Source organism: Lepus europaeus, chromosome 12 (assembly GCF_033115175.1).
Source record: "Lepus europaeus isolate LE1 chromosome 12, mLepTim1.pri, whole genome shotgun sequence".
In the NCBI taxonomy this organism is placed as follows: domain Eukaryota; kingdom Metazoa; phylum Chordata; class Mammalia; order Lagomorpha; family Leporidae; genus Lepus; species Lepus europaeus.
Window position 1 is genome coordinate 83,034,439 of NC_084838.1, and position 27,740 is coordinate 83,062,178.

Sequence of the window (27,740 nt, forward strand, 5' to 3'; positions counted from 1 at the left end):
TCTTTCTCTCTCTCTCTCTCTCTCTCTCTCTCCCCCTATTTCTCTCTGTAACTCTTTCAAATAAGTAAAACAAATCTAAAAAAAAATTGTACCTATAAAGTACATGAAATCTGTTCTCTTTATATTAAAAAAATAAACACAATGTACACAGAAGAGGGTCAACAAGGCCAATGAAAGCCAACTTCAAATAAGACAAAGAGTGAGCTAAAACTTCCTGAGATCTGTTAGTCATTAGTCACCTATTAGTGTCCAATTATATAATTGTTATGCAATTAATAAAATATGAAGCAGTGAATTAATTCTTGTCCACAGCTCATATGTATCAATATGTATTTTTAAATGGTGGTGATCAAATTTTACCTAAGGAATCTAAAATGGTAGGTAGCATTTCCTTTTTTTGGATTTGAATTAATTTGATTAATCCAGGTATGCAAATTAGATTGTTATACCTTGGTTCATTGAACAATATCATCTTTTATCCATGCAGCCCTTCCTCTGCCATAGTATTCATCCATATGTTTACTAATTTTTCCTGGCAGAATTACTGTCCTCCAAATTGGCTTTCTATTGGCCCTAATACTTTTATCTTATTAAATAAAGAAGTTAGAGAACATGATATCTAAAGTCTTTTTCGGTTCAGATATTCTATGAATGAGATTAAGACCTAAAATATTTTTGACCCAATGCCTAGCATATAACTAGGTCTTATTAAATTGTAGTGATTACTATAACTTGTGATTATTATGATTATTAAGTTTGGTGAACTTTCACTGCCAATTCTGAATTGAGTATACTAGAAGACTGTTAGAATGCCACAGGTTTGGCAGTTCTTCTACTGGGTAGTGAAATGTCCAGTGACACTCTTCCGCCCTTGGTTAGCACCAGACGTCTCATTAACATTTTATCATTGATTCAAGAATCTCAGTCTAGAAGAGATATTAATTTCCAGCAAAGGATGTAGGAGAAGTGAGAAGCAAACTCTCCCCAGGATAATTCCTACTCACAGAGTTTCCTTATGTCCTTACCAGGTTCTTATTCATTCCCTGCTGTACTGCTTAGCTTTCTGCTCATTGCATTTCACTGAAATTTTCTTGACCTTGGCAGAGAGGCCAGACACTAGTGGGGCCTCATTATCAAGTAATAAGTTGCTAAGTACAAAGCAGAGTAAAACTTGTACCTGCCTGGTTTCCTGCCTTATGGCACTTCATAGAGGGAGAGTTAAGGGTCAAATATTGCTGTGCCATTCTTTGCATCTAGAAAGCATTCATTCACACAGGACTTAGATTTTAGCTTCTATTCCAGTGTTAGTGATGGTTTTACATTAACCACTATTATTTTACCAGTTCCTCCTCCCTTTGACTTCCAAGGTATTTTTAGTAGGGCTATTACAAGGAACAGAGCCCAGTTCTGATTCAGCTACTGATCTTTATCTGTAAGCTTTCTTCTTGGCCAACAGGGCTATCCACAAAAGCTAATGAGTTCATTTAGGTAGATCCCAAAGCAGGAAGAAGCATGTGCTTATTTATCAATGGGAGAGGTATGATATTTGATACAATTTTGGTTTAGGAATCACACTTTTTGAGAATGCACTTGTAATTGATCTGGAAGGTAACTGCAAAAGTGATGGGAAATAGAAGGAATGAATCTACACTCATATATTTGATTTAACAGATTCATAGAGCTTCCAAATCTTCTTTCAAAAAGACAGAGCTGGAGCTGGCACTGTGGCATAGTAGGTTAAGCCTCTGCCTGTGGAGCCAGCATCCCACAAGCGTGCTGGTTCATGTCCAGGCTGCTCCTCTTCAGATCCAGCTCTCTGCTAATGGCCTAGAAAAACCATTGTAAGATGGCTCAAGTGCTTATGCCCCCACACCCAAGTGGAAGACACAGAAGAAGCTCCTGTCTCCTGGCTTCGGATTGGCCCAGCTCCAGCCATTGCAGTCCTTTGGGGAGTGAACAAGAGGATGAAAGACCTCTCTGTCTCTCTCTCTCTGTCTGTAATTCTGCCCCTCAAACAAATAAATGAATCCTTAAACACACACACACACACACACAGAGAGAGACCTAGGTATTTTTCCTTTAACTATATATACATCCAAATAGAAGATTATGCCCTTTGAGTAATCTAAAGCCTGGCCCAAATATTAGTTCACAAGGTAGAAAAGTGGTTTGCTCATTCTCTATCTTATTTTCCAATTCTTCCTCATGTTCAATGCTGGGAATGTTTGCAAAGGATGCTTGCAAAGAGTTTTAGTGGAAGGAAACGAGAAAGATACCATGGAAGAAAATTATTAATGAGTAATTTTGCCACCCCCAGGAAACCGTCTTCAGATCTTAGAAGACCAAATACCATGATTCCTCTTCATTTCATTTGAAGTCCAGGGCAGCATGGCTTTCCAAAAGAAGCACTTTGTGCTGCCTTTGTAGTCCTAAACAGTAAGGCCCCAGAGTCCTGGAGAGAAATCCACAGGTCATGCTTCAAACTTAACTTGTAAAATACCTTGTGCAACGGCCACTTTCCTCTGAGTCATGGGTAGACAAGATGTCCCTCCTGCTTCACAGCAAATGCCCACAATTCTGAAAGAAAAGGGAACTGATTACCCCTTATGTGTGTGTTGACATTTGGATCTTGACCCTACACTTCTCATCCCATCTGAAACCATCAGCTTCTAGAGGGACAATCCAATGTCTATGTATAGATGCGGATGGTCAGGGTGGAAGTTACCCAAGATCTAATAGATTCTGAAGTTTCTGGGCTCCATAGTTGGGGAGGGGCTGGCCAATGGCAAGAGTGTACCAAGACTTTTAAACCTGAGCATTGTGCGTATGCTTTTCTACTTACAGGCAATAATAAATCCTAATGGTGAACCACATTGACTCTGGAAAATTCACAGGGTCTGAATTCCACTAATCTTTTGTGTCTCCCCCATCTTCCCTTTCTCATTCTCCAGTGCCCAGTTCAACATACAAGCAGAAACAGAGGTGTTAAATCAGTCAAACAAATAAATGAGTAAAATGTGTCCTTCTGCAAATGATTTAGTTCTTCTAATCCCCTACTTCATCAGTAATGCGAGGATGACGTCATTCTGTGGGTTTTGTTTACAAGATTCAATAATACAGCTCATCTCCACAGTCTGTGAAATGTCATAAAATGTTCAGCTCCAAAGTGCTAGCAGAATGTTGTTTGCAAGCATATTTAGATAACACAATCATTACTGGAAACGACAGGCGGGATGGGTTAGACTATCAAATAGGTTTAACTAACGCTCAGGAAGAAAGAACAGGACATGGGAGGAAGGGGAGAAAAACAGGGGTGGGTGAGTTCAGGCTATAGTGAGGACTCTAAAGGCAAGCTGACTTCATTCATGAGGACGATTTGTCTTTCTTTTACAGTAACTCACCGTTTGTACATCAGTCCCATGCACAAGGCAGAGAGGTTGCCCAGGAAAAGCTGGAAGAGAGTTCATCCTAGTTCCCTCCTGCCTTGTGCCTGCAGTGAGCCTTGAAGGCGGCCGCATACTTCATCAGCAGTTCCTCTGTGGTCCTGTTTCTGTTAGAGCCTGTAGTGGTTACAGGGCTGTAACTGGAAAAGTTGGGAAACTTTTTCCCTTGATGGGGAGAAAGGAGCCACGAAACCAATGAATGAAGTATTCCCTTGGCCCAACATCTCCATCCATTTTTGTACCAGATTTTCATAGAAACACCTTTCCTCAGTTCCCCGGCTGGAATTTTGCTCTCGCGTGGCTCTGCCTGCTATCGGATGCGCCGATTTCGAAAGTCAGCGGGCGCCGGACCTGGCTTTGGAGCCGTGGCGATTGGCGTTTGCCAGAGTCCACGCGATGTGCTGTCCTGTGTGGTAGCTCCTCGCGGGAGTAGAATGTGTAAAATAAATAGTTGCTGAAAAGCGTGAAGAATTAACGAAGTGAAAATCTCGGGTTATTTGTTGGGTAATTGACACGCCAGTGACCTCCTTAAATGCTTAGTTGTTTAAGGACGTTTAGGGAGAGGATGAATGAATCTTCAGGGCGCTTCACTCGCACCAGCGTGCCAATCTCGGTCTTTGGAAAACGGGCGGCGGAAGAATACAAATCCTGTAGGGAAGAGAGCGGGGGGAAAGGGGGTTAAATCAAGACCCCGGAGCTCCCCTCGGTGTCATTTGAGAAGACGCGCTGGCCTCGGCCGCCCGGGACTCGGGAGATTACAGCGGGAGAACGCGGAGGCGCTAGGACCCGGCTGGCGCCTGGCCGCGGCCTCTCTCCAGAGGGCGGAGGAGGGGGATGTGGGAAAGGAGGGGTGTTGAAGGGGGCGGGGGGAGTCATTTATGCAGAGCAGGCGCTGCTGCCATTGCCACTCTCACTCCCCGCGCGCTGCTCGGTGCCGGAGAGAGCGCAGGGAGCCAGCCAGCGAGCGCTCGGAGCCCGGGCCAGCAGAGGGGGCGCCCGGCCGCTGGCTGCACTGCCCCCGCCGGCCGACTTCGCCGCTCTTGGGGGCCCAGGGAGGAGCAAGAGGCAGTCGGGGAGTCCCGGAGCCCAGCCGGAGAGACCCAACTGCGGAGGGCGCCCGCCCTGCGCCGGAGCCGAGGAGCGCCGGCTGACCGCCCCGCGGGCTGGAGAGCAGGGAGCTCAGGGTCTCCGCAGCGCCAGGGATGGTCTAGGAGCCGGCGAGAGGTCCGCTGCTTGGCTCCCTGTCGGCGCTCGCCGCCTCCTGCCGATCGCCTGGGGCTGCGAGCCGCGGGGCTGCGCGCCGGGGCGGCCCAGGCCGAAGTTAGTTGTGCGCGCCGCTCAGCGCGCAGAGCCAGCGAGCGAGCGAGCGAGCGAGGGAGAGAGGCAGCGAGGCGCCGGGACCATGGGCTGGGGGAACCTCTGTGGCTGCCCGGGACGGCTGGACCTGCTGTGCGTGCTAGCGCTGCTCGGGGGCTGCCTGCTCCCGGTGTGCCGGACGCGCGTCTACACCAACCACTGGGCAGTCAAAATCTCCGGCGGCTTCGCGGAGGCCGACCGCATCGCCAGCAAGTACGGCTTCCTCAACATAGGACAGGTAAGGACCGCCGGGCCGGCCGGGCCCTGGGTCCTGAAGCCGCTGGGTGCTTCTTGTCCCCTCGCGGCGCCCCCTCCCCCTCTTCCAGATGCTGCTGCAGCTGTTGCCGAACTCTGGGGCGATGCTCTCCCGCTCGTGCGCGCGCTCACATACACACACGCACACGGCCCGAAGTCGGCGGGGCTCGTGTTTTGTTTACTCGTGTTTGGCAAGCCACACGGGACAGGTAGGGGCTCTGGGGGAAAAAAAAAATAAAAAAATCTGAGGTGACTCCGTGGCAATATCAGACCTGGCGGGACCTTGTGGGCTGCAAAGTCTGGGAGCGCTGGTGGCCTGAGGGAAAAGTCTCAGCGGCTGGGGTGAGCGCTTCTGAGGGGTGAGGGGGCGAGTGCGCCCTTGGCCCCCAGGCCGGCCAGGGACCTCCTTCCCTGCTCCGAGCTGAACGCTGCCCACAAAGTAGTTTCCTCTTACCGAGCTGCGGGTCCACTGGGCGCCGGAGACGCCGGAGCGCGGGGACTGGAGCTTCAGCGGAGGCGGGAAAGGGGGGGGGGGGTCAGAGGGGGCGGGACCTGGTGCGAGCGCAGATTTGGGGGAGACCTCCCCGCTGCCGCGCCGGGCGCGGGTTCGACCCGCGCTTCCGGCGGGGGCGGGGGACGGTGGGCAACTTACAAAGCGCGTAGACCGCCTTTTGCTCCGGGGAAAACGGGGACGCTGCCCCCCGGGCGGGCCCGGCCGGGCGGGCCCGGGGCAGGCAGCAGAAGCGTGGGGTTTTTGTTGGGTGCCACCCGCGGGCTTTCGGCAGAGTTACCATGCTGAGGGGACATGCCAGCTCACTGAGGGGATGCTGTGGGATGATTTAGAGGTAGGACGGGTAAAGGGACCTGGCTGCCACGTTCTCTTCTCCCCAGCACCCCAGTCTCCCCCCACGTCCGTATGAGACATGGGGGTGGAGAAGGCTGTGGAACTGTGTCCCAGAAAGCACCCTTGCCTCCGAGGAAGGGACCTTGGCCAGGCTTCAGCGAGATCCTGCCGGGGTGGGCGAAGAGGGTGAAGGGGGCGCCCTTTCCTCAGGGGACACGCACCCTGTGTGTGTTCTGCCAGCCATAGCCGAGAGGAAGGAGCCAGCCGGTGCCTCTGGGGCAGGAGAGCACGGGTAGTGTCTGATGCTCTGACGCTCCCAATCCAGGAACTCGGGGAGCCCTGGGCGGTGGGGGGTGCGGGGGGAGCAGCGCCCGGAGAGGGGCTGTCGCCACGGTTAGGAGGAGCTAGGGAGCGCGGGAAGGTTCAGGTGAGCAGCAGCGCGGGGTCTCGCTCGCAGCCCGCACAGAGGAGGGAGGGCGCACTCCAGAGCAGCCGGTTTTGTTGGAGCAGGAAGACAGAGGCCAGGGGCACGGAATGGATACTCTGCCGGCTACACGTCCGCCGCCGCTCGTCCCCTCCCCCGCCCTCGAGGAAGTTACTCGGGACCCGCCAGATTTTGTTGCCCTTGTGCCTGTCATCTGCACACGGCTTGTTAGGCTTCTGCTGGCTTCCTTGTCTCTTGGGAGAAAAACCCTGGGTCCGTTGCGGTCTTTTGATTTGGACTTAGAGTTGAACGCTGCACCCATCTCGGGAATGTAACCAGGAAGGCTGGCCCTGAAAGTACAGTAGTGGGGGAAATCTGCCCGGAGGCTCATATCCCACATTCTTCAAACAACTCCCCTATGCCAGGCAAATTTGGAAGAAGTTCCGTGAAGATATGCCTCTTTCTTAATTGCCAAACGACACTGGCCGGTGACTTACCGCGGGACAAGAAATCAAGGCTCTTGGGGGTTGAACTCCACAGGGCCGCCCAGAGAGTGGCAAAGCCTAGATTCAGTTCCTAGGCTCTCTGTGTGAGGGTTTTCTAGGGAATCTTCGTTTCCTAAGACTCTTGATTTAATAGCTCCTGCAGCCATGATTCCTAATTGACGGATACTTAGTTCAATCAAACCTGGACTACATGGCCCTCGGGTGCTTTCAGGACTTGCAGTGGCAGAAGCTCCTATATCTCTCTGTATTCACTGAGTACAGCTTAAATAATGCAGAATCTGGCATAGTGTGAGGGAGCAATTGTCCCCCAACCCACACTTACATAAGCAACCATTACAGTACCCTGCAACCCTGCCTTACAGAGAAAACCCATGCCTTTTCATTTAAACAGTGATAGTAAGGAGGTTTATATCCCGATCACACCGAGCCCTGTTTATTGTGGTTTTTATAGCACAAATGAGGACAGTTTGTGAGTACAGAGGTTACAGAAGACTCCTTGAATTGATGCCATAGCCAGTGTAAAAAGATCAGCCATTCCAGGGCGTAAAGCATTTCCTCTGTAGATCAAAGGAACATAAGCCCAGCCTAAACCTTTGGGGTGGCAAACTGAGTTCATACGTGCAGTCTCCTTGTACTGTAAGGCCCAAATGTTTTTCTTATTCATCCTTTACTGCTCTGACCTTTTAACACTGTAGACATCCTTTTGTTATTCTTTCTTTCCATCAATAAACCAGCTGTGATTGAGGGCACTAACTAATTTGCAAATGCCTCTGGAATGCTCTCTTGGTTTTAACCCATTTGGGTTTAGGGTCTCATCTCCTGTGTCGCAAATTGAAACTAAAACTTGCTATTATTTCTGAAGTCGTTTACCCTCCTGGTTGCATTTTGGATATCTTGATTATCAAAATATTCTGGATCATATAGGGAATTTTTCACCACAGTAAAGGTGAAGTTTTGATCATCTACTCAGAATATCAATGTAAAGTTTTGTGTAGCTTTTTAGCATTTAAAGTTCCCCAGATGTAAAATTTCTGGCCAAGAGATTTCTGTAGAAAAGAATAGGTGTGCTGCTTCTGTTCATGGAATATAGACTATAGAGGGTAACACAGGCAGCAAGGAAACAAACAGGCAAAAGCAAGATGCTTGATTTCTAGAAGGGGATTGTAATGAGAGTTTCCTTGCTGTGGTGATAGAGACAGCATTATGTTTTGATAGGGTTTACAAGATGTTTATATTTTGTGAATGGTTATGCCTTGAAATTCTGAAATGATTCCTAACCATAATCATTTTAGTAGTTTTTGTCATGTCAGCACATAGGATATTTTGCTTGGTATTAATGTTAGCTCTAGAATGCTCTGCTTCTCTTTGCCTACAAGTTCTAAGTCCAGTCCCTCTTGGTGAAACTAGTAGCAAGAGCACCTGCTGGATCGGTCCAGAAAAGCAGGTGTGCAGGCTACTGGAAGGAGGAAGGAGCCTTTGCCCTCCCTCACTAATCCTGGGCTCCAACCCTCTGAGCTAACAGTCTATTGGCTAGGGAATGAAAGTGGCATAAAGAAATAAGATTTGATATATTGTAAATTGTGGGCCTTCATTGGATTGGATCTACAAAGAAGAATTACTTTCTGTTGTTTCAGTTCCGGGGAAGGTCTCTCATGAATAGATTGCAATATGCAATAGCTGTGTTTATCACTCTGTGACTTGCTTGTAATCCTTGATTCCAAGCCTAAAATCACCAGTAGCAAAAATCCCCCTCCACACCAAGTAACTTATCTTGACTCCCGAAGGCTAAAACCACATGTGAGCCATCCTGAGGAAATAATTTACCTACAGCCTTTGTGGACGGCATATGCACTTGGAAATTCTGGAGAGGCCACTGGCAAGTATGTGAAAGCAGGAAAGTCACTGAACTTCATAGAGCCCCTGTTCCTTCATCTGTAAAATGATAAATCTCTAGATAATAGAGTTAACTATGCATTGCTCAGCACATAGTTAGGCTTGCCCAAAAGGTTTCTTGAATCTAAATCTGTGGAGAAAGGTTGAAATAACTGAGATCCAAAATTTTTTTCAATGTGGAGAAAGGAAGACATTTTTAGAATGGAAGATCAAGAAGATGCAATGGGTGATTGGGGAAATAAATTTTTGATGGCCGAGTTAGAGGAGCTTTGTAGACAGGGAAAATGATTTTCCATTTCAGCTAACAACCTGAAATAGTTTAAAAACAATTTCCAATTGGAGTCTCAACAATTATGACTGATTTTCCATGACAGTGCCCTCTTTCTTTATCGACCCTTATTGTAACTCATTTGATATTATAGGACGTGCTAGCTGCAGAGAGAGAAAAGGGAAGAAAGGTATCTGAAGAATCATTATTTTATATAACAGCTTACCTGGTTATATTATGCTAAATCATATTTGAATGTGTATTTTATCTAATTCTGGACATAGCTTGATTAAAGTTAGAAGAAATATTTTCCTAGTGGGAAGGCTGGGGAAGAACCTTGCTCAGAGATGTCCTGCTTTGCTGACTAATTTGGACCTGTGAGTAGCAGGATGCTTGAAATGTTGATGAACAGTGGGGTAGAAGCTTCTAGGTGCTCATGGATGGCATTGGAAATAGGAGCTATGGCTGGCCTGATGGGTTGTGTGGGACTAGACTGGTCCCTGACTAAATTCTTAAACTGTTTTGTAAACAGAAGAGCAAACGGATGCTGTAGTCTCTGGTTGATCCCTGTGTGATATATTTGGCTTTGCACAGGCAGCTCTTCACACCCAGGAACCTTAACCCTGACCTCTCATATACATATTTCTCATGATGAGGTAAATGGAGGGGAACCAGGACTGGAAAAAGCAATTCAGAGTGCATGGCCTGCTGATGGTGGGTCTGTTGCATTAACCTCATGGACAAGGAATGGCTTGTATGTGGCCATTAGGGATTTTTGGAGTCTATTTGAAATGAAAAACTACATTTTTGTGAGCCCAGGGGCAGCCACATTTGCCATATCACTATCTGTCATGGGCTCCTATCCAGAGGTCCTAACCCTAAAGGTCAGCCAGAGAAGCAGGGTAGTATGCTGGGAAAATGTCCAGCAATGTCTGACTCTTTGGCTGAGAGAGGAAGTCCTGACCCAGAAATATCCCCTGGGCAGGGAGGGGTGTTTTTGTTGTCGGTTCAAGTTATGTGCTGCTGTGTCTTCTGTCACTGTTCTGCTTCAGCCTGTGTTATTCAGTTAATTCAGGTTGCATTCAATGACAGAGGAGCCAACTTTGGCTTCCTGACTGGTAAGAATGTCTGTTTGTGGATGCTTATGCATCTCAAAGATGTATCTATGCACATGCCAATTTGCATATACAAGAGTGCCTCAGAAAGTTCATGGGAAACGGTTAAAAGTTTATTGCAGTGCAAAGTTTTGAAGATCATGCATTTTTTTATATACTCACTTATTCATTTATTTATTCATGATGTAGTTCCATTTTCCATAAAGTTTTCAAAATATCCTCATATATGTATGTATTTATCTGTCAGTTTTTATTTTTATAAAAATAAAAGTTGCATGTTGTTTAGAGTGAGGTTACTAATAGTCATGAGTTTTGACAGGTTGCATCTGTACAATCTAAAGGTCTGAAGGGGGAATAAAATGTCAGTAAACTTTTCAGTTTGTGTTAAATGGGACTAGAAAGAAAGCAAGCCCAGAAGTCAAACTGTTAGAGTGAAACTCTAGAGTCTTATATTAATCATCTTGACTTTCAGTTCCTCATTTGTCTCATTAGAGATCATTATACCTTCTGAATCCACCTCACAAGGTTGCTGGGCAAATCAGGTGCTGTAATAGTGAAGGTAGATCTAAAGGTGAAGCAAGACACAGGGAGCATTAAGTGATCTATAAGGATGCCAAAGAGATGCAGAAGCTGCTCAGAGGAAAATAAGAGAGGACTGTAGCTCCTGGGGATTTCTGTAGTGAAACAACTTGTGGTTTTTCTGTGTCTCATGATTGCCCCAGGGGATGTGACTGGGCCTGAAAGGGAGAAGAGTCAGTGTAGCCCCGATTGTGCTATCTCCTAAAGAGGATGGCTTTAGGTATGTTTTTCTTCTAAGATCCTGGAGTCAGGTGTGGAGCTGGGACAACTGGCATGAAAATCAACCAGCAAAGGCTTCGCACCTCCTAGTTGGACATCTTTGGTTTATAAGGCATATTTAATATGGAGGTTGCAGGATTTTTTATTTAAAGGATCAAAGCATAGTCTTCTTAATTTAATTGTAACGTGAGGTTGTATAGAAGAGCAGTGGGAAATAACACTTAAACCTTAGTAGGCCCATGAAAAATATAGATGATAATCTTTCAGGTGTAAATATCGAGAACGCAACTGATACTACCTAAAGGAAGCTCATAAACAAGCAGATATGAAAACAGGAATTCTTGGTTTAAACAGATCCACATGTCTTTGTGCCCAGTTCTGAAGATAGAAGTTGAACCCTTTTTGGGGTTCTGATTTGCACATTCTTCATGGAAACACATATTCTGACCTAACCTGACATTAAATAGTACATAAATTTGTTTTGTTGTAGAAATATTTATTTATGTGATGATGAGGATGTTGTCCTTGATCCTTCATGTGCTCCATTGTAGTCTTTTCATCTGAAGAATTTTGAATTCTGAAACATCTGGATTCAAGAGTTTCAAAAAAAGTAACTGTGGGACTATCCAGCTGAAAAGACAATAGTAGTGCTAACGTCAACAGTTTCTCTGTTTCTGTATATTAGCTTTATTCTCAGACAGGCACTTTTCACAGAGCAGCAAAGCTCATATGATTCATAGTATTAAAATTAACCCCTGAAAAAGATTCCAGTCAGTCCAGATCATTGAATGGGGTCCTATCCCCCATTTAGCTCAGTCACTTTGTCCACAGATACAACAGTATAGGTTTGGTTGAGTCACATGTTCAGCCTTGAAAGGAGATCTTGACCTTTGATAGGCAGCTCGCCAGTTAAAAAAAAAGGAAAATAGGATGCTGTTGTTAGAATAGGGAGATTGGATGTGGGTTGAGAAAAACCTTGCTATAGATCAGATTATATAAAGCCTTCAAGGCTAGGGAGTTTCACTGTTATCATACAGGGTAAGAAGTTTTACAAGAGGTCTTCAAAAAGTTCATGGATGCTGTGTATTGTGAAAAAATTGTTTATGGATTTCACAATTTTCTGCACCAAAATAAACTTACCTTTTAATTCAGTTTTTCTACAAACTTCTTGAAGTACCTACATATTCATGATCCTTCAGAAGGAAGAGACAGCAGCCTACTGATTTAACAAACATGAGAATCTACCAGGTCACTTACAGTTCCTAAGTCATTCTGTGTTCTTAAGAAGCCAGGACCCCGGGGCCAGTGTTGTGGCACAGCAGGTTAAAGCCCTGGCCTGAGACGCCGGCATCCCATATCGGCGCCAGTTCTAGTCCCGGCTGCTCCTCTTCCAGGCCAGCTCTCTGCTGTGGCCAGGGAATGCAGTGGAGGATGGCCCAAGTGCTTGGGCCCTGCACCCCATGGAAGACCAGGAGAAGCACCTGGCTCCTGCCTTTGGATCAGCACTGTGCGCCGGCCGTGGCGGTTATTGGGGGATGAACCAATGGCAAAGGAAGACCTTTCTCTCTGTCTCTCTCTCTCACTGTCCACTCTGCCTGTCAAAAAAAAAAAAAAAAAGAAAGAAATCAGGAAAGAAGAAAAGTTTCTTCCACCTCAATGTCTATGTAGCTATGTAGTGCATAAGATTGCTAAGAGGTGAAGCATGAAGAGAGAGGGGGCAGAAACTAGAAGACACAGGGCTGTCTCCATGTATGGAGGAAGGACGGAAGAAAGAAAGAAGGGCAAGAGGGAAGGGAATAAGGAAGGGAACAGGAGACAGGAAGAAGCCGTTCAAGAGTCATGGGATGGAAGGATGTCCCCGTTAGAGCGTGTGCAATGGTCAGAAGTGCCGTAGGCAGAGCCCAGAAGGAAGAGATGAGTAACTGGTGTGTTCTCAGCACCAATGCTTGTTTGTATAGCGGAGTGGAAGTTGGGTGGTAGGACAGTAGACAAAGTTTTTTACTGTGCATCTATTTCTCTTACTTACTGTCTCTCCACATTCTCTCCTGTCATTTCTTTTTTTTTTTTTTAATTAAAAAAAATTTTTTTGACAGGCAGAGTTAGACAGTGAGAGAAAGAGACAGAGAGAAAGGTCTTCCTTACATTGGTTCACCCCCCAAATGGCCGCTACGGCCGCCAGCGCGCTGCGCCAATCTGAAGCCAGGAGCCAGGTGCTTCCTCCTGGTCTCCCATGCAGGTGCAGGGCCCAAGCACTTGGGCCATCCTCCACTGCCCTCCCGGGCCACAGCAGAGAGTTGGACTGGAAGGGGAGCAACCAGCACAGAACCGGCGCCCCAACTGGACTAGAACCTGGGGTGCTGGCGCCGCAGGCGGAGGATTAGCCTAGTGAGCGGCGGCACTGGCCCTCCTGTCATTTCTTTCCTGCCAATGTCCTAGCATAGTTAGAATTCAAAGGTCTAGAGTTAAAAGAGTTTGAATCTTAACATTACTGGGGGTCCTGAGGCAAGCATCTTAAAGCTTTCTGTGCCTCAGTTTCTTCGTGTGTAAAAAGGATATACTAAGAGTATTTCCTTGTTGGGGGATTAGTTAAAAAGTAGTTGGAATAGTACCTGGCATGTACTATATACTCAGTAAATCTCAACTATTATATATCTTGTTTGGTTATTTAAATTTTTAAACCTGTAATCACTTCACCCCTGTTTTTCACATTCCCTTTGCCTTTCAGACTTGTCCAATATGCTCAGAAAAATGCTAGGTCACATGCACGCATGTCCTTCCAGGAGCTGGCGAGCTTCTTGAGAGCAGGGCAGTGCCACATTCATATTTGTAGCCCAGTGCCTGGAGCAGTGTGTGGCACAGCAGAAGCACAAGTGGGCACGTGGAGCAGCAGGGGGCATAGAGGGCTTCTGGGGACAGGAGTAGGTTCCGAAAGGAAGAGGAAGATTAGTACCTCTGAGACTACAGAGGAGTGACAGGTGAGTGAGTCTTGAGGAATCCATGCTGGGAAGAAAGGAAGGAAGCACATGTGTAGAATAGCCTTGATCTTCTGTCACTTAAGAGGTGCAGGCAGAGAAAGGGGCTTGTAAAATTGATGTCTGGGTGCTCCAGTGTTCTGGAACACTTTTAGGAAATTCTGATAAAAATCAATGACTGATCACTATAAAAGAATTGTCAAAGAGCAATGAGTTATTTGTAGCCTGTACTTAGCCCTTGCTAAGGAGGTAATGATTAAATGAATGAGTGAAAAGTTGAACTATTCTTTTAATGATTCTGTATTGTGCTGTTCTCATGAATTTTCACGAGATTAGAAAAGGACAAAATAGGGTGTTTGGATTTATCAGGCTTAGAAGGAAGGCAAAAAGAGATACTGTGGGTGGGAGCCAACCAGTTCTTGAATATCAGGGCTAGCATCTTTGAAATGATGGCCACAGTGTTGAAGCTATGTGGGAGGAGGTAGGACCAAAGGAATAGGGTGAGTGGCAGGCTTTAAGTTTAAAATAAAACAGTTGGCCAGTTTTTTAAGAATGGCAGGAGTGAAAATATTAGAACCATCCTGAGGATTTTGCTTCGTTGTGTTTGTTTTTGTAAGCTACTGTTTAGAACTGTTTTGTTTGATGATAAGGTCCAAGATGTGGACATGCAGGTGGGCTGACCAGATGGGGAACAGGTGAAGGCTTGAAAAGAGTCACGAATCTAAGACTGGGGTCTTGGACAAGTTATTAGTGTGAATAACATTATGGGACCAAGTAATTTGTACTAGTGTACCTACTGGGAAGAGAAACATGAAGTTTGTCCTATATTTCAATTCTCCTTGGATAGATGTAGGTATTATCTCTACTTTACACATCTGTGTGCTTTTATTTGCACTGCATGTCCTGTACCAACGTAAGGGATAGAGACAGACACATGGGTGATTGCTTTAAACTCCCAAATGTGTCTCCTCATATTTGATTTAAAAACTGAAGATTGCGTTGAGCACTGAATATAGAGGGAACAGTGCAAACAGAGAATATAAAACCAGAAATAATATTTAAGGATGATTCAAAAGTGTTGTCTACCTTGTCACATTTGAGATTTACTTCCAGCTTAGCTTGTCACATAGCCTGCTTTCTATCCCTGTATTATAACAGATAATTATAACTATAATTTATTCACATGTCATGTATTCTGCCCTTTACATACATATTTTATATAGTACAACAAAGCTTTGTTCTGAATCTATCTTTTATGTATTCTTACTCTAAACTTTATTGCATCATAAGAACTTGGATATGTTTTTGAATATAGGTTTTTAAAATTACTTATGTATTCCTCTGTAAACAATATATAATATTTTCAGATTGCTCTATATAATAATAGATTGATTTTGTGTGCATTTATATGTTAATTTTATTGTTAATTTAGGGTTAGCATCACAAAAGAAACATTGAGATTCTATTTTAATCTTCTGTGTGTCATCTAAGAGGTTAATTCTGTCTTGAGAAAAATACATTTTGGATACCATGCCAGCTTTGAAACTAGTTAAGCTTTACTAAAAGCTAGTCTTTCCTTGATGCCTTTCCTAGTGAGACAAACTGTTTAGATGTGTGTGTGTGTGTATTTCAAGAGCTGATATTTTTGTAATAAATTTCAAAGTGATATTTTCCTATACTGAGAAGCTTTTATAGTGGTAAAATATACTCATTCTTGGCCAGCGCCACGGCTCACTAGGCTAATCCTCCACCTGCGGCGCCGGCACACCAGGTTCTAGTCCCGGTCGGGGCGCCGGATTCTGTCCCGGTTGCCCCTCTTCCAGGCCAGCTCTCTGCTATGGCCCGGGAGGGCAGTGGAGGATGGCCCAAGTGCTTGGGCCCTGCACCCGCATGGGAGACCAGGAGAAGCACCTGGCTCCTGGCTTCGGATCAGCGGGATGCGCTGGCCGCAGCGCGCCTGCTGCGGCAGCCATTGGAGGGTGAACCAACGGCAAAAAGGAAGACCTTTCTCTCTGTCTCTCTCTCTCACTGTCCACTCTGCCTGTCAAAAAAAAAAAAAAAATATATATATATATATATATATACACTCATTTTCACCATATTGATATTCCCAAGTTTGTATCTTGTTTTCTCTTTTTTTTTTTATTAAAGATTTTTATTTATTTTATTTGAGAGGTAGAGTTACAAACAGTGAGAGGGAGAGACAGAAAGGTCTTCTATCTATTGGTTCACTCCCCAGTTGGCTGCAACAGCCGGAGCTTCGCCGATCCGAAGCCAGGAGCCAGGAGCTTCTTCTAGGTCTCCTACGTGGGTGCAGGGGCCCAAGGAGTTGGGCCATCTTCCACTGCTTTCCCAGGCCACAGCAGAGAGATGGATTGGAAGAGGAGTAGCCGGGACTTGAACCGGCGCCCATATGAGATGCCAGCACCGCAGGCGGAGGATTAGCCTACTGCGCCACCTTGCTGGCCCCTGTATCTTGTTTTCTGTACTTAAAGTTCCTCAACCAAAATAAAGCTTTGTGATGGTCACTAATTTGAGTATTGTGCAGGGGGAAGAGATAATTCCAGGCCTTTAATTTTATAAACAATTATCTATAACTAGAAGTTTAGAAGGATAATAGTTACTCATCTTGGGCCTATTCTAGTTGCATTCAACTAATATGTTTGTAAGAGGATCCCATTCATCAATTCTAAAATTTCTAAAGAGTAAACTAAATTGCAGGCCACTTAAAATTTATTAAAGGTTAGCTTCCAGCAAAGACCTGTTTTTTTTTTTTTTTTTTCCACCGTGGGGCATCTTTCTACTTGGTTAGCTTTCATGAATCAGTTTAACACATACTATATTTCCTGACTCATCACAGGAGGGTATCAGTGCTTCTGGGCTGGTTGAACACTTTTGGGAACCAATGAAGGGAACTCAGGCTGAAAACAGGTGACTTGAATCACCCTTCTAGGTCCTGTCTTGCCACTGTCTATCACGTACTTATGAGCTGGTCACAAGTTTTCTTTATCATGAAGGATTAGTTCTTTTCATTGTTTTATTTAAAAAGTTATTAAAGTGCAGGATCAAGAAACTGAAGATAGCCCAATAGGAGAAAATATTTGCAAATCATATTGATGGAGGACTTGTATGTAAAATATATATTAAAAAAACCTCTTCCACTCAGTAATAAAAGAACAAATTGCTCACTTGAAAATGGGTACGAATGATTTGAATAGACATTTCTCTAGAAAAGATATGTAAATGATTGATAAGCACATCAAAAGATGTTTAACATCCTTAGTCATCAGGGAGATGTAAGTCAAAACCTTAATGAGATACTAGTTTATACTCAGTAAGATACCTACAATCAAAAGACAAATAATCACAATAATTAATGAGGATGTAGAGAAATTGGAGCCGTCCTACACTGCTGATGAGAATGTAAAGTGATGTGACCACTTTGGAAAATAGCCCAACATTTCTCAAAAGCCTAAACATAGACCCCATGATATGACCCAGTAATTCCACTTTAAGAGAAATTAAATCACTTATTTGTTCACATAAAAACTTGTTAACAAATGTTCAAGACAGCAGTATTCATACTTGCTGAAAAGTAGAGACAGGCAATCAACTGAGGAATATATAAACATGGAACATTATTTCACAATAAAAATGAGGTTCTGATACTGCAATGTGAATGAACCTTGATGCTGCAATGTGAACTGATGCTGCAATGTGAATGAACCTTGAAAGTCATGAGCTAGGTGAAAGGAGCTGGTCATAAAAGGCCATATATTGTAACTCTGTTTATAGGAAATGCAGAAAACTGGTAAATCTAAAAAGAGTGGAAGTAGATTAGTAGTTACCTAAGGCTGGAAGGATTGGTGGAGACTGCAGAGTGACTGGTAATAGGTGTGGGATTGCTTTTGGGGAAGATGAGAATGTTCTAAAATGGAGTATACTGAGTGTTGCAAAACTTTGTGAATATGCTAAAAATCATTGAGTAGTATAATTTAAATGGATGAATTGTGTGGTATGTGAATTATATTTTAATAAAGCTAATAAAAATAGTTATTGAGTACCTCTATTTGTCAACCATTCTGATAGACACCAACATTTGCTCAAACAGAAGTTGTATTTTAGTGGGACGTGGTAAGTCTTCATGAAATGAGTAAGATAATTTCAACTGATCCCAAGTGCTGTTGGAAAACAACATGTAGTAGTGGACTAATAAAGAGTGACGAAGGGTGACAGAACTCCTTTAAATACGATTGTCAGGGAGGCTCTTGGAGGAGGATGCACTTGAGCAGATTCCTGAATGTTAATGAAGAGCCAGCTACATGGTGGTCTGGGGTAGAATGAGGCCTATGCAGAGGAGATGGTAAATGCAGAGGCCCCTGTGGAAGAGAAGATTGCTGGTGGAAAGGGAAGCTAGGGAGAAGGGGTCAAGTGTAAGGTTGTGGAGAATGCTCTTAAAGCTTAATTTTGGTGATGTTATTTCTTGTATGTAAGCTACCAGTAGTTCCCAATTGCCTATTGGATTCAAACAAATTCCTTCTCTAGGCTTTAAAGGCCTGTGTCTACTTGTCCCTGAACTATTTTTTCCATTATCTGTTGTACTCTGACCCTTAAAAAGTCAAACTGAATTTCTTTTTTTTTAATTTTTTTTAAATTTATTTTTGACAGGCAGAGTTAGACAGTGAGAGAGAGAGAGACATCCCCAAGTGGCCGCTATGGCTGGTGTGTTGCAGCCGGTGCGCTGCGCTGATCCAAAGCCAGGTGCTTCCACCTGGTCTCCCATGCGGGTGCAGGGCCCAAGCACTTGGGCCATCCTCACTGCCTTCCCGGGCCACAGCAGAGAGCTGGACTGGAAGAGGGGCAACCAGGACAGAATCTGGCGCCCTGACTGGGATTAGAACCCGTGGTGCCAGCGCCACAGGCACCTAGTAGGCTCAGCCTAGTGAGCCGCAGCGCCGGCCCAAACTGAATTTCTAATTGTTCCCCATATATGGTGCTGCCCAGTGCTTTGGTGTATCTGTACAATTCTCTCCATTTGGAATATTCACTTGATTCATGACATTTCTGGAAATTTCATCTCTTCTTGAAGCCATATCCCAAATGTCATCTCATTTCCTCTTCTTTGCTCTGGAAGTATAGATAAAATATAAGTAGAGATACAATTGCCCTAATTTTTCAACTTATTGACTCCTATGGTAGTTTGCCCAAAATTATCTTGGGGAATTTAATATACTTTTCTTCCTTTCCCCCTTATGAGGGACTATATTATTACTCTGTAGCATGCAGCACGGTGTCTTGCTCTATGCAAGTAAACATTAAATACTGATTGACTTCTAAAGCATTTTAGACATGCAAAATAAATCTGAACATGGGAGAAAAATTATAAGAGTCACTAGGGAAGGCTAGCAGTGCACACTGTGTTCTATAAAGAAGCATAGTAAGTAACAGTGATCTGACAAGTCCATTTTGTGTGGACTGTATAAAATCCAGGCATCCCAGGAGTAGCCTGATGCTTATCTTTTAGTGATTCAGACCTTGGCATTGTTAGCTAAGTCATTCTTTCTGATTTTGACTTCCATGAGCATTCTTAGTGTAAGAATCAGAGTACAGAGTATGACAGCATCTGCCCTGAGAGCCAAGTCTCAGACTTCCTAAGACCAGGATTGCTTCTCCATGGATTCCAGTAGCCCCAAGGGCTGTGCTGAGTGTGATCATCTCCCTGGGGGTAGCAGGGTAGATCTTGTGTTGATCAGAGCAGTGGAAAAAACAGCACAGGGTTCCTCCAATGAGGCAACTGGTCAATAGTGAGAAATGGCTTCAGATAGCAAATTTTACTGTTTGTGTGGAAGCAGTGGGAGTAGCAACAAATAATCAGATACCGTATTCTTGAAGGATCCTAAAGTTCTGTGTAAAACAATCAGGAGAATCTTGTGATTGTCAGCGTCTCATAGCAGGTCCTACCTGGATTGGGCATTTTGAGGGCCAAAATTCTGGAATAAAATCTACATCAGAGGAAGGATTGCAGACTCCAGAACAAACAGGCATAAATTAAGCTTTGAAGCTTACTCCTTAAGGAGTGTCTTCAGAAATATCCTTGGAGATAGGAAACAAACTCAGGACAAATAGAACAAATAGTCATTGGGAGTTAACTCCCTTTAAATGAAACGAACGTTCTCTTGATTGGGTGACGTAGCTAGAAGCCAGACTCTCCATGGGGTTTCCTCATGTGACCTCTGCACCTTACCATCTCCAAGCCTCACATGACCCAGCCTTCAGGCTTGAGGAGATGAAAGGAAGGATGAGTTAAATTTTCTGGGTTCGATGGAAGAGAGATGGGGTATATGTTTTGACAGCAGAACTGTTCCATTTTATGTTGGGCCTACTGAGGCCAAGGCCTTTGTTACTTCATTTGGACTGTTACACAAGTCCTGTCTTATACTCATTTTTTCCCTCTTTCCTCTGCTCAACAATACTTCTTTCTCCTCTCCTGCTCCTTTTCCAGTGTTCTAAACAACATTAAACTTAATTATGTTGACATCCTTTGCATTTGAACTGTCGTGTATTACTTTTCTGCTTATACTCATCACTCTCATTGCCTGGACATATTCATGTCCAAATCTCACTCATTGTGCAAAGCTATTCTCAGATGTCACTTTCTCATATCAAATTTAATGTGGCTAAAGCCTCCTTTGTTTAATATCTCACTGAACATTGTATACTTTTTATTGTCATTTGATATTTTAGTATTATATGCAGTTTAGACAGTTAGATAGCTATCTTCTATTTTATCTGCTAGATAGTAATCCCCTTAAAGACAGGATTTCTGTCTCCATCCTTATATCCTACATGGAACATCAAAGAGTGCTGTGTAGTTAAAATGCTCTCAGAAACATATTCTGAAGTGGATAAATGGCTGGGAGTAAAAAGAGGTTGAACATGTAAACAGAGTTCTGTGCACTGAATATTTATGGATCTCTTCCTGGCTGTGCGATAAGACTGAATTTCCCTATATTGGTGTAAAGTGTGGCTAAGAGACTCTTGTGGACGGTGAAATGTGAGAAGGGACATGTCCCTTCAGTAGCAGTCAGTGAATGATTTGTGGTGATTTGTATCTGCCTGGGTGACTGGCAAAGCTCCAGGTGGTGGGTTCTGCATTAGTCTGGGTCCTTGAGAGATCCGATGAATGGTACTCTTAGCCAATGCTCTGTGGGCATAGGATTTGAATCATAGTCACTGAGGTTCAGGGATTCATTTGTTATCACAGTGGGACCTTTCACATCCTGGCTAATACAAAAGTTCACTCTCAATTGTTTTCTCCTTGCCTTGCACAGTAGGGACTAAGATATGTGACGGAAGGAACAAAAAAGGTTATAGGATGCTCTGGGTGAGAATCCAGTGACTTAAAGGAAGACCCCAGTGATCTCCAGTGCACATTTTGCTTATTATTCAATTGGTAATTTTGTGTAGCCAACAAAAATGAAAAACTAGGAGCCAGATACTATTTGCAGATGTGTACAGGTGAGTATGCTGTGTAGAGGAGATCTGCATTTCCTGAAATAAACCTTGACTGTCCGAGGCCTTGACTGCCCTTAGCATTGCTCCTCTGTCCTCATGGTACACACAGGCCTCCCCAGTTCTTTGGGTGAGACTTGTTCCGTGAGTTCAGATAGGTCTGTTAATGACTGATAAGCCTCTTTAGAAAATTCTGGATTGATTTTTGCTTTTCCAGGAAGAGTGCATCTTACTGTGTGGCAAGTTGTCTTTTATTTCTCCCCATCAAGTGAAAACAGCATATAAATTTGGTACTTCAAAAGATTAACAGAGAGCCCTCTTTCTGTTTTGCCAATAGCACTTCCTTGTGCCTTCTCTGAGGGCCACATTGTGCTTTCAGAATTATGGCACTCACTGCTGCAGAACCCACTTAAATTTGCCACCCTGTTCCAGTGGACATCATGCGTTAATTGTTAGTCAACAGGCTTCACAACATGTGGATGTCTGTGTGCTCACTGATTCATGTGATGTGGCCACAGTGGGGAACATTTGAGATTTAAAATGTAATAGCCTGAATTTCCAACTGTTGAAATGCATCCAAAGTAGCAGATTTTTCTTCTTTGGCAAGATAGAATTGAAGCAACATGCAATAATTTGGTCCACCGATTTGTGATCTGTTAAAAATCGGAATAACTTAAAATGGGGAGAGTGAGTGCTGTATAATGTAAAAAATACTCTAAGGGTCACGTGGCTGTGCGGGCTTAGGCAAGTTATGCACCATGGAGCTAGACTATTTTGACTGAATTTGATATACTGCACATGAACGTGCTAACTTTTTTTCTGAAATATTCTATTACTGAAGTAGTTAAAAATCTTATTTTTGAGGGTCGGTGTTATGGTATAGCTGGTAATGCTGCTGTCTGTGATGCTGGCATCCCCTGTGGGTGCCGGTTCATGTCCTGGTTTCCAATCCAGCTCCCTACTAGTAGCCTGGGAAAAGCAGCAAAGGATGGCACAACTGTTTGGGCTTCTGATTTCTACATGGGAGACCTGGATGAAGCTCTTGGTTTTGGCCTGGCTCAGCCCTGGCCATTGTGGCCACGTGGGGAGGAAAGCAGCAGATGGACGATCTCTCTCTCTCTCCAACCCCACCCCCAACCCCATGTCTCTCCCTCTCTCTATAACTCAGACTTTCAAATAAATAAATAAATCTTGTAAAAAATGTTATTTGTTCAAGCTAATCCTGAAAAGACCAAAGTTATAGGGAACCTAGTAAGTATTTCTCCCACTTTTCTAGTCTTTCAGCTCAGAGGCCTTCTCTGGCATTTATCTGTTTCTTTCGCTTGTGAGTATTCCCTTTGCCATTATTCTGTCCTTCTACATTCATTGCAAATGTATTAGAATATCTACACTCTGCTGAGCACTATACTAAGCCCTGGAAATGTAGGGTGTACTAGACGTACATACTTACATTCCTATACTTACAGGAGTGTATTAACTTGCTTCAAAATAAGTCGTCCAGAAATCAGTGCCTTACCACCACAATCATTTTTGCATATGAGGCTGTTACTTGACTGGTAGGTTCTTCAGTCAACGGTGAGACAGCTGGGGCCTGGCTGGTATGGAATAGCCTCACTCACATCCCCGTAGGTTGTCCTGGCTGAGGTTATGAGGAGGGGCTAGTTTATCACAGATCTCACCATCTCTCAAGTTAGCACAGACTTCTTCCCTTAGTGATGAGAGGTGTCCCAGCAGCCAGAGAGAGAAAACCTCAGTGTTTAAGTCCTTTTCACATGTCTGCTTGTGTCTTATTTCCGAACATTTCATAGGTCAAAACAAAGTCACGTGACCAAACCCAGCTGTTTATCTGTTAAGAGAGGATTCAGGGAATTTGTGACCATATTTTGTAACCTACCAGAGGGAGGCTGCTAATAATCCAAATGAATAGGAAACAAAATGCATGTCAGATGGTGATAGGGCTACAGTAGGAAAAAGGGAAGGGGAAAAAAAGAATAAACAGCAAAGCAGGAGAGACTAGAACAAGGGATGTCTGGAATTTTCTTTTTCAGATGTAAACAGGGTGGCTACGTGTAAGTCTTCATGTGAAGAAGGCGTTATGAGCAAATAGCTGACAACAATAAGGGACAGGAATGAGACTTATCTGGAGGGAGTATGTGATGGGAAGGGAACAGCATGCCCTGGGCAGGAGAGACCCTGGTATGTTGAAGTAGCAGGAAGACCAGTGATGCTGAGTGAGCAAGGGTGGTTAGAAGGTGGTGCTGAGAGGGAACTGGGGTTGGGGACTTGGTGATAGTGGACATGTGGGTTAGGTCCCAGGCCTTATGTTGGTGATTTTTGCATTTAAGTTACCTGTGGATCATGTTAAAATGGAGAATCTGACTCAGAAGAACTGGAATGGATCTGGACATTCAGTATTTCTAATAAACTCTCAGGTGGTACCCCTGATGCTGGTGGTCCTGGGACCATACTTTTGAGAAACAAGTGCACAGCTCTTGACAGGCCTTGTCCAGTAGTAGTTTCTGGATTTTCTGTGAGTGATGAAGGAGGCCATTAGGGCAGAGTATATATGTGAACTGTTCTGTGATTCCTGTCAAAAGGTGGTTGTTTATGGACTGTTTAAATGATATAGGTGGACGATGGTAATATCATCAGTCTAATACAGAGAACACACATGGTGTGCTTGTACCTTACCATAGCTTCAGTCATCTGTATGTCCTTACTTAGAGAGCTATGTCCTTCTACTCTTGGTGAACAGCAAAGAGACCTAGCTCTGGACACCTCCTCACCCCAGTTTCATACCCGATCCATTCTAGAACAAACCTGCCCTCTCTTAGTCACTCAAATCCTGATTGGAGCTCTCCTCTTAGTCACTCAGATCCTGATTGGAGCTCTGCTTAGCTCTGATTCTCAACAGCTGACATGAGTGGCTTTCAGTCATGTAGACACCTTCAGAGAGTCTGATTAACAGGGCTTTGGTGAGGCCTCAGGTATGCAGCCAGGGCTGAGAACAGCTCTGTTATCGTTTTCCATTGCTATCTCGTGTATTGACTGTTCCCAGGGAGCTCAGTGCTTCTCTTTGCTTGAGGAGTCTGCTCTCCCTCCAACCACTCTGGTCTCATTCTTCTTTATTTTCCTCCCATCAAAACACATATATCATTAGCTCATTTCTAACCCTATTTTATTTGAAACCACAGTAGTTCAATTTTGCTAAATTATGATTCTTTTCCATTTGAAGTAGAGGATGATCTTTGCATATCTACAAATATGTAAATATTAAGTATTTGTTGATGTTTAGTGTAATGGGTTTATGCCTTTTTGTGCAATTGATATTGAAAAGTCCTGTCCACATAACAAATCTCTAGGCAAATATCAGGATCTCACCCAGGAAACAGGGTTCTGGGAACTTAGACTTGGTGATTACTTGGCTCCAGATTGTATATTTATGATAACTCTCAATGAGCTCATAAATACTTTTGTGCCCTGGCAGGACCAAAATACAGTATTCATTTGGAAACTTCCATCTCCTATCTCATTACCACATCTCATTATTCATAGTACACTAGGAACCAATATGTAATATGCAATGCACAGTCCATAACTGTCGGGTGAATAGCACAGTTGTAATTTGATGTTACAAGTAAACATTTAGAAATAAATAAGCACATATTTTTGGCATTTTTTATTTGGTAATATACAAGAAACCTCAAAGTATTTTTATAGAAGTGGCCTGGGTTGTATCTTGACCTCTGAGAGATCCTTCCAGAAGCCCTGTGTGATTCCTAGGAGAACGTGTCCTTTACCTTATAATCCACTATATATGTATATAAGTCTTATTTGTTCTTAAATGACTTTTGTTTTCTAATCAGAGGAGGAAATGAAGAAAAATGAAGGACAGTGCAAAATATTATCTACAAATTGTGTCACAAATTCGCTGTATCATCACGTCCCTGGAATGACTTGTCTGTGCATCATTAACTTGTAACAGACTTAAACTAATTATTAACTCAACCAGATGGATTTAGTTGTGTGTTATCATAAAAGGCTCTGAGATGTGAGAACATGATGAAGTTCCATAAAATTTATTACTTGAATCTTGCTGGATCCAGCATTCCATGAGGCATTGCCTTTTGCTCCCACATCACCCCCACATCATTCCATTGGATTTAGTTACTACTGTTGGGAAGAAACTCTGTGTGTGTATGTGTGTGTGCATGTGTGTGTGTGTATTAATTAGTGGTAGTTGACTGTCCTGAAAGAAATGGCACTTCCATTCTTTGAAAGAACCCTAATATTAACCTTCTAAAATATAAATGCCCATTAGATACCTAGATCTGTTGGGTTTTTGGGTTGGGGGCGATGTTACCCAGTTCTTTCATTATAAAAATGAAGAGACTGAAGTTCTAAAGGAAGTATGGATAGAACCCTGAATTGATATCTAGCAGACAAAGTTTCTGTATCCTCAAACGATGATTATGAAAATGACTCCTGAGAGTTAATTTATTAATAATGTACAGAAGCTTCCCTAGTTATTTTTATCCTTTATAGGATATATTAGGGGGTTTCAAAAATTTTATGGAAAAAGTATATTATGAAAACAGTTATGGGGCCGGTGCTGTGACGCAGTGGGTTAATGCCCTGGCCTGACGTGCCGGCATCCCAAGTGGGCGCCGGTTTGAGACCCGGCTGCTCCACTTCCAATCCAGCTCTCTGCTATGGCCTGGGAAAGCAGTAGAAGATGGCCCAAGTCCTTGGGCCCCTGCACCCACGTGGGAGACCTGGAAGAAGCTCCTGGCTCCTGGCTTCGGATCAGTGCAGCTCCAGCCGTTGCAGCCAATTGAGGAGTGAACCATCGGATGGAAGACCTGTCTCTCTCTCTCTGCCTCTCCTCTCTCTGTGTAATTCTAACTTTCAAATAAATAAATAATTTTTTTTTAAAAAAAGAAAACAATTATGCATGGATTTCAACATTTTGGCACCAAAATATACATCTTTTTATTCCATTTACCATTTGTTTAAATTATACACATTACTTTAAAATAAAACAGATTTATTTTATTTATTTGAAAGGCAAAGCACAGAGAGAGACAAGAGAAAGATCTTCCATGTGCTGGTTTACTCCCCAATTGGCTGTAATAGCCAGTGCTGGGCCAGACTGAAGCTGAGAGCCCAGAAATCAATCTGGGTCTTTCATATGGATGTAAGGGGCCCAAATACATGGGCCATCATTCACTACCTTCCCACATGCATTACTAGGAGCTGGGTTGGGAGCAGAGCACAGGGAACTCAAGCTAATGGTCTCATATGGGATACCAGCATTGCAGGCAGCACTTAACCCACTGTGCCACAACAGTGGCACCCTCACACATTTTTTAAGCTAATGATTTCTAATAACTTTTGTATTTATTATATTTATTTACGGTGTGTGTGTGTGTATGTATGTGTGTGATATTGATCAAAGGAATTTTCATGTATAGTATGTGACACAGTGGCAAATAGCTTGATTATAGAGGCAATATTTATCCCTAGTTCTGTGAAAACCTGACTTTTATACTTCTTTTATTAAACTGCCTTGATAGGATATGAGAGATACTTTCTCCTGGCATTGATATAACAAAAGGTCTGAAGAATAGTTTACATTTCTGTCATGACAAATATTTGGTATTAATGGTTAAAGCCATTGCACATCTTGGTTGGCTCTTTGGAACCAGAGAACTCTTCACTGGGGCAAGTCAGAAGGCTCATCTTGAGTAAGATGGGCACAGTTATCACATTTGCAAGTAAGACAAGACGAAGTTATAATGGGAATGTTTTTATCTATAGTTGCATGCCCAGGGCCAGCAAGCTAAGCTTGGCTTTCTTTGTCTGATCATGACTGTACTATGTGGTTTATAAAACAGTTTGGTGAGGGACAACTTGCTGCATTCATCATGTTGAGCAGTGTAACTTTGGTTTATAAGGCTGTGCAGGTTATGTGGTAACTAAAATTAAAAAAAAAAAGACATCAGCATATTTAATACAGTTACTGTAAGAATTCAAATTAGTCTGACACATTTGAACTGGGAGTAGGAGCTTGTGGCTGCCTGAACCATTCTCCACCCTGGGTTTTTATCACTCAGTTTACTGGGTCTTTAAACCTATTTCATAACTTAAGCTACAGAATGTTGGCATGTTAGAACTAAGAAGAAGGAAAACTTTGGAAGTCCTGCTGTTCCACTAAATTACCTGCATCTCTTGGAACAATGCAAATGTAGCAATCAGGAGATACTCAATGTATGGAATATTACAATAACTCATGGATTACTTTTCAGTTCTGTAGAAGTCTGAGATAGATGCTTAATGTATATTAAATGCATT

The 27,740-nt window shown here is 43.5% G+C and overlaps 1 protein-coding gene across 2 annotated transcripts in view; it reads left to right on the top strand.

Moving 5' to 3' along the window:
* Positions 1–4,368: 4,368 nt before the first annotated feature.
* Positions 4,369–27,740, top strand: part of PCSK5 (proprotein convertase subtilisin/kexin type 5) — a 434,133-nt gene continuing 410,761 nt past the window's right edge. Inside the window, exon 1 of one of the 2 annotated variants that reach the window (XM_062208432.1) lies at positions 4,369–5,037. In XM_062208432.1, the coding sequence (XP_062064416.1) occupies positions 4,846–5,037 (192 nt within the window). In that variant the 5' untranslated portion in view covers positions 4,369–4,845. The remainder of the gene's footprint in view (positions 5,038–27,740) is intronic. The other variant, XM_062208433.1, reaches the window with a different exon arrangement.